We start from the raw sequence: 7,252 nt of genomic DNA, 5'->3' as shown, positions 1-7,252 counted from the left end.
ATTACTCGGAAGGAAATGCCAAGCTGGATGATCGTTTTTAAAAAAATACTGCACATACAACAATAATTAAATCCACTGTGGATAAAGGTTCTTTTTATTCTGGTTACTAATGCTTTTTTACGTGTAAACTAAAATTTTGCATTGTCACCAAGTAATTTGAAAGGGTTGGTTTTTATTTACCTTGGCCACTAAAGGTGGAGGTGGTTATGTTTTCACCCCTGTTTGTCTGTGTGTTTGTCTGTTTATTTCGCTGTGAGGAGGATATCTCAGTTATGGACTGATTCGGACGAAACTTGGTGGACAGGTTGGGTGTGCGACAAGGACGAATGGATTAGATATTGGTGAAGATCGGACACAGATCTAGCTACTATGAGGGTTTTAAGCGATTCTTCACCATTGTGAGATGGGGCTAAAAACAAAATTGTTACAGGTTCTGAGCGAGTGCAACGGGATGCGCGAGAAGGTCACTCGGACCTGCCGCTCGACTCTCGACCCTGAATCTTTCATCGACGGATAACTCCACAACCCTATGGGGTGCTTGGCAACTGCGGATGCCAGTTGAAGCCACCAAACCGAGCAGGGTCCTAGCTCTTAAAAATCGTGTTACCTTACTGGTTGTTTGGTTACTTTAACTAGGGAACTGCACCCTGTCTACTTACTACATATGGCCTAGCGAAACCATGGGTGGAAGTCGACTATCTCGAAGCTATTTAGTGGAGCAGAACTTCCTGTCTTTCCATTATGCACACACTGTCAGACCAATGAAGGAAAGGACAACCGAGTAGGTGTGAAAGTACAGTTTATCAAGACTGAACAGCAAGCATTTATTTACAATCGAGCAATCAAGGAGCAGCACATATTTACAATCGCAATAACCAAGTATGTACTTACCTGTACAAGGCAAGTACATATGGCAAGCAGGCAAAGACACGAAAGAGCAGATTTATCCCTAGCACGTATATTTCCCTTTCTACATTCTTAATTATCTAGGGATGAGCAAGACAGGTATCAAAATCACATGGGATAGAGGTATAGAGGAGGAAGAAGAAATGACAAAGAGCGGAGCATGGGTACGGCTCCTGTCTCACCTGACACAGAAAAGGCAGGCCTGTGTTGATCCCAATATGGAGGGTAGAAAAGGGAGGGGAGCAAGGGCCATAGAGTGTCGATGCAATGCCGGGAGAGGTGTAGTGTAGTGATAATGTAGCCTAGAGGAAAGGTGTGAGGTGTGAATCAGTGCCTCGCCCATTTAGGGTAATCGTGATGGCTCTTTCAATCATCGAAGCTCTTTGTATGTCCAAAGTAGAAGATTAGGGGTACTTAGAGATACCAAGGAAAGATAGTGCAAGTCAGTGTGCAGCAGTGCACTGAGGACCTTGCTCCCATGCTCGTGCTCGTCTCGCGCCATCTGTCTCGGGCCAGCACAGCTCGTATCAGGCCAGCATAACTCGTCCCAGCTCAGCGTGGTATTTGAGTATGAACAGGCAAGCAGCTTTCCTCCAGGTGAGGTCTCCAGCATACACAAATAGCAGCGAACCGTGCTGCATCTTGACTTTTATGCCTTCTGCGCCAGACATGGCTTTGAGGGGGCAAGGGTCGCCACCCGCTTTCTGACCTCATGTGGGCCATCCTCATTGGTCTTTGACCACAGTGGCATTGAAGTTGCGTCGGTGTTTATCAAAAGACAATGTTGTTTGTCGGAGTTGGGTTTCTCAGAAGACTTTGTTGCCAGAGTGCGTTTCAGAGTTTCTGTACTGTGCATGTGTGAGAAACGTTGTATAGTGTGCCAAAATGCGTGACGTGCAGGAAGAGAATAGAAAACTATAAATTTCATGGTCGATTGTTCTGTGAGCAATAAGGGCTGGATTGCAGGACTAAAAGATGGATTGATCGATTGAAAGTGGATTTAAAGATTGAAAGTGGATAGAAAGTGGGAAAAGCACACGGGATGAAATGTGCTAATCTCACAACTCATTCCTCCTCTTCCCTCACCACTCCCACCCCCCATCCCTCCACCCCCAATTCCCTGTACAAAGGACATGGGATCTATCCAAACACATACTAATTAAATAACTGCCTTGGGATTCCTTGCATGTTCATGGATGCTCTCTCTGAGGTCCATTTCCACAACTGTAACAATATACAATTATACATACAGCATGATATTTCAAAAAGTTCTGGATTGATTATGATAAAACAAGGTAGATGATCTGGGTAAGTGACAAGAACAAGCTGATTCGATTTTGGTTCAAGTCCGAATCCAGATCCGGCCTATCAATGGGATACAAACCGTAAACTGTTTAACCTAGCGGGTGTGTGTGCTCTACCGCGTGCTCTTCTTTCAGATTGGGTACATTCCAAACTAGATGAAAAGTTTGGTGTTGACATTTAACCATGTTTAATGCTTTTAACAATGTTAAATCTTGCTTAATGTTGCTTCTTTCTCAGTCCTTGTATTTTTTTTAATATGGATATTATTTATTTTAGCCTCCACGAATCAATGGTGTGAAAGCTTACAGGGAGAATGTGGACAAGAGGCAAATTATCTTCGATCTCCACATCAGGTACTACTATTCGTGCTAGTATTTGTAAAACAAATATACTTCTCCCCCCCCCCCCCCCCCCTTCCCACGCCTCCTCCCTCAAGCCCTCTCCGTCCCACAGAGATCTCCCGATGTCCCTGCTCTCAAATGTTGTGTTTGTGCTTCTTCTTCTCTCCCCATCTTGTCAACCGCTCCCCTTATTATATACTTTGTGTGTCTGTTTGATTTTTTGTGTGATAAATGTTCGCTCTTTCATGAGCCTCGATCCTGTATACAAAAAAATAAATAAATAATAAATAAATAAAACACATAAGTTCCAAGTCTAAAATATAATTTTCTGGTATTCTGTTTCAATTGTTTTTATTTATTGACAATTTTTTTTATTGGAATAATTATTAATTGCATGTCATATGTAGTCTCCCTGAAGCTAAAACAAAAAAAAAAATTACAGGGAATTTCGAGCCATTTTTCTTTATTTCTAATTTATCTTCCTGTTCTTCCTGCTTCCTTTCTTTTCTTTATTTCCAGGAAGTAAATGGTGCTTTTTTGCAACCCAATGAAATGCCACCTCATGGCTTATGATGTTGAACTTTGGACTTCAATTGTCTATTTAACTTTGCGCAGTATACTCTGGTTAAGATAAGTGGTTTGAAGAATTAATTTATTCCTCTTGATGGATATCCTAACCAGGATTTTGCAATATGGACTTGCATTTTAAAAACAAATTCTCTACAGCTTGGAGAGGATTGTATGCATGTTTGTGGGATAAAGACATCATCTTCTACTACTACCTCTGTATGCAGCACAAAGCTGTAACGTCATTGGCTGGGAGCGCAGCTGTGCCACTGATGCAATGCCCAGGCATTTGTAGGTTAGAATGTAGTTAGAATTTTATGTTATTTTATGTTAGTGCCTACTAATGTAGGTTAGAGCAGGAATTTTTAATTTGCCCAGGGTGCCAGCGATAGTTCGCCTACTCTTTGCAAAGGACACCGTGGGATCTTTAACGTCTACCAACTCATGCCGGCGATTGTGGGGCCCAGTTTAACGTCCATCCGAGGGACGGCACACACATTGGTGCCTTACCCTGCTTGCGAGACACCAAGGTAACAGTTTGTACCTGGGCTGAGATGCTAACCCAGGCTAGACAGCTCAGAGGTGAGTGTGCGTACACTTCGGGCCTCTGACTAGCCCGACATATCTTTACCAGACTGTAGTTGATTTTCCTTAGTTACAATTACACCACACTTCATGTCATTGACACTAGTTCATGTGAGTTAGGCTTCGTGCTTTGAAAATGAATTCAGAAAATATGAAGATGCATGACTAAGAGGTCTTGCTCAATTTAAGAGATGTCTGCTGTTCAAGGAAGTTTTCTTGTTTCAGGGGTTTGGTTGAGGAAGTTTCAGGGGTTTGGTTCATAATATGAAGTGAAATTGAAGCTAACTAGCAACGGTACCCGCCCCATGGGCGGGGCTTCAATTGGGAAACCCAAATGAAAAGGCAAAATATCAGAAATTGAAGGCTTTTTTTTATATTTTAAACGATTTATATAAACATCCGTTAAATCATATCACACACAAATCATCAAAATCTAAACAGTATTTGTAGAATTTCAATAAAAGCCACATCACTGTTCATATCGGTAAATATTATTCCATCATGTTTGGAAAATTAGAAAAATTGGAAATTTGGAAAAACAATATGGCCTATTTTACTCCAGGGGGTCCTAGGGTTACCCACCCAAAATTTTGTTGCGATCGGTTCAGCCGTTTTTGCCGTACCTGGGAACAGACAGACATTTGGTGAATTATAGTAAGATTGGTTCATTGAGAATCTTAATTCTGAGAGGTTGAAATTTAGCTTTTGTATCTTTTAGTTGATCACTCAAGCAAAGCAAATTAAATGGACATCAGACATCATTCCCTGAGATCATAAAGAAAAGACACCACCATAAAGAGTTCGAAATCATCATGACAGTTGTTCAACGGAAGTTACCCTGGCCTGCTTTTTAAAAAGTGTTGTACAGTGGTGGTTCATGGGTTTATATGTATTACTTGAATGTTTACGGGATTATGTCTTAAAGAATGGTTTGTCTGTTCTGGCATTTGTTCATTCGACGTAGGTGCTTCAGATGCATCTGCACTGCAGGCCATAAATGGATAAAGTGTAGACAGAGACTTGGGAGAGGTGGTTATGATTGGAAAGTTTGAGCTAAAATTCCACATTCCACTCTGTGTACCCAAGAATGTACAGAATGTTGTTTTTTTACGGAGGAAAGAAGATGAGTTGGGGGTAATGGCGAAGACTGCACATAATGATCACACGGAAAGCCAATAGCCTCCACTATGCCTGCCCTTTCACTGTGTTCTGCACGTGTTTTAAAAATAGAATTTGTGGGTAGAGTTGCTGCTGCGCACAATGTTGTTACTTCTTGTCAAGTCTTGATGCAACGTTCTTTCTGAAATTTTAGCTTATTCTCCAGTTCTACGATGAAGTAGTCCTTGTCACTTCTTTGTCTCTCCACTGAAGTGAGGCAGTATCTCATCTATGTCATCCTTCTTTTTTATAAACGAAATATCGTCAGTTTAAACAAACGGAAGGAGAGTCGCTTGGGTTCCTTTATCCGTACGCATTATTTCAAAATGGTGTAAATACTGTATAGATGTATATTCTTGGTCGTAGAGCTAGAAACATTGTTGTTGTTGTTGTTGTTCTTGTTTGTCTTTCTATCAGAGTTTTACCGAAGAGGCAAAAACTATTCTGCTTTTACCTGTTCCAGAGGGATGACATTTAGACTGTATCCAAGGCAGGAACTCCGTGTTCCAATTAAATGTGTTGGTGTCATGCCAAGTTGTCAGAATTGTGGGACGAATCACACGATTATGTGCAAGGAGACGGAGCACATGATGCCTTGGTATGGTGGTTACTCTATAGTCTATACTGTCAGCGAGCAATTCTCACGTGTGTTTGCATTTCCTGATAATACACGAGGTATTCATTGAACTCTGCTATTTTCCAGCTCGATTTACCAAATCAACTTCTTTGCTTACAAATTTAATGCCATGACATTGACCGAATCATAGTGAGTGTTTAGAACCTAAATAGGTTACGCAGTGCAATTGTACTCTAGATCAGATCTTTCAGCAGAATTGAAGGTGGTTTATCTCTATTCTATAGCAGGTGAAAGGAGGTGAGAGTGGGGGACCTTTCCGAGTCGGAGGGCCTGGCCATAACAGCTGGTGTTAAACTTGCTGCGTGCCGGATATATGCCTAGTTATGTATTAGTAATTTAAATAGCACATCTGCAGACAAGTAATGGAACTAAACATCCTGATTATTCATACTAACAAAAGAAAAGTAACATAGGAACTCATTTTCATTTGAATAATATACTAACAGTCATTTTAACGTAACTTACCTAATGTGACTTCTGATGTTGTCCATGTTGGTCCATGTTGCAGGGAATACTTGTTGTTGCTATTTTAAAGTTGTTTTTGAGTTTAGTGGTAATAGCTACTTTAAATACTGAATAAAATATCACCACACAGGCCTGATTGAAACATGTTGCGGGCCAGACCTGTCCTGCGAGCCAGAGGCTCCCCGTGACTATTCTATAGCATTTCACTTGATAGTGCTCATTGGAAGGAGAAAAACAACCTTTGTAGCGGTTACCGGAAGCATGACACAATTACCTTGCACCGGCCGATGACGCAACCTGTGAGCGGTCAATTGTCCGGACTCGCCCGGGCGTGTCCAGACTTGCCTTTCCCGGGTGAACACTTGGCTTACCTATTTGCATACCACGCCCCACCTGAGAGGCGTGGCTTTTGTGTGTTGAGCTTTACTTATAAATTGCCGCCCGTTCGATGGGCTGATTCAGTGCTTTTGAGTTCTTTCGAGTGAGCTGGAAATAAATAGCTCAGTGAAACTTCATTCCTGGCGTCGTTCATTTTGTCCGGTTTTATCGTGCGAGCATAGCTCCCACAATTGGTGACCCCTTTTCAAGAACATGGCGATGGAGTCATCTGTAGCTTTGAAGCTCCCGGGCTTTTTGGAATCGCACGCGGCCGTCTGGTTTGCCCAAGCGGATTCTCAATTCGCCCTGCGGAACATTACGGAGGACACAACGCGCTACCACCATGTGGTCTCCGCGCTCAACGCCTCCACCGCGGCCCGGGTCCTGAGCTTCCTACAGAACCCGCCGAATGCCGACAAATACGGCGCACTCAAAGGCCTACTCCTCGGTCATGATGCCTTGGTATGGTGGTTACTCTATACTGTCAGCGAGCAATTCTCACGTGTGTTTGCATTTCCTGATAATACACGAGGTATTCATTGAACTCTGCTATTTTCCAGCTCGTAGCTGCCTCCCGCTATGTTATGCTATGGTAGGTATGCTATGGTAGCTATGGCGCTATGGTAGGTATGCTATGCTATGGGTATGCTATGGCGCTATGGTAGGTATGTGAGGTATGGCTTGAGTGGCCGGGGTGGAACAAGGCTTCCGGATCACGGAGACCGAACGCGCGCGACAACTACTCGACCTCCCGGAGCTGGGTGAGGCCCGTCCATCCAATCGCATGGACCACGTGCTGGCTCTACTCGGCGACCACAGCCCGGATTTCCTCTTCCGCGAGCTGTTCCTCCGGCAGCTACCCGGGCAGGTACGGTTAGCTTTGGCTAACTCGCCCATCACGGACCCTCGC

At 43.1% G+C, this 7,252-nt stretch overlaps 1 protein-coding gene across 2 annotated transcripts in view; it reads left to right on the top strand.

The window, feature by feature from the left end:
- The window catches only part of LOC137415119 (extended synaptotagmin-2), a 117,998-nt gene that overhangs the window by 26,428 nt on the left and 84,318 nt on the right, over positions 1 to 7,252 (top strand). For both annotated transcript variants that reach the window (XM_068100693.2, XM_068100692.2), the window contains exon 5: positions 2,488 to 2,564. In XM_068100693.2, coding sequence (XP_067956794.1) covers positions 2,488 to 2,564 — 77 coding nt within the window. The remainder of the gene's footprint in view (positions 1 to 2,487; positions 2,565 to 7,252) is intronic.

This window comes from Myxine glutinosa, chromosome 10, assembly GCF_964187855.1.
Source record: "Myxine glutinosa chromosome 10, kmMyxGlut1.1, whole genome shotgun sequence".
Taxonomy (NCBI): Eukaryota; Metazoa; Chordata; class Myxini; order Myxiniformes; family Myxinidae; genus Myxine; species Myxine glutinosa.
Note: the sequence above shows the minus strand (reverse complement) of the source record. Positions and strands in the feature narration are given on the sequence as shown.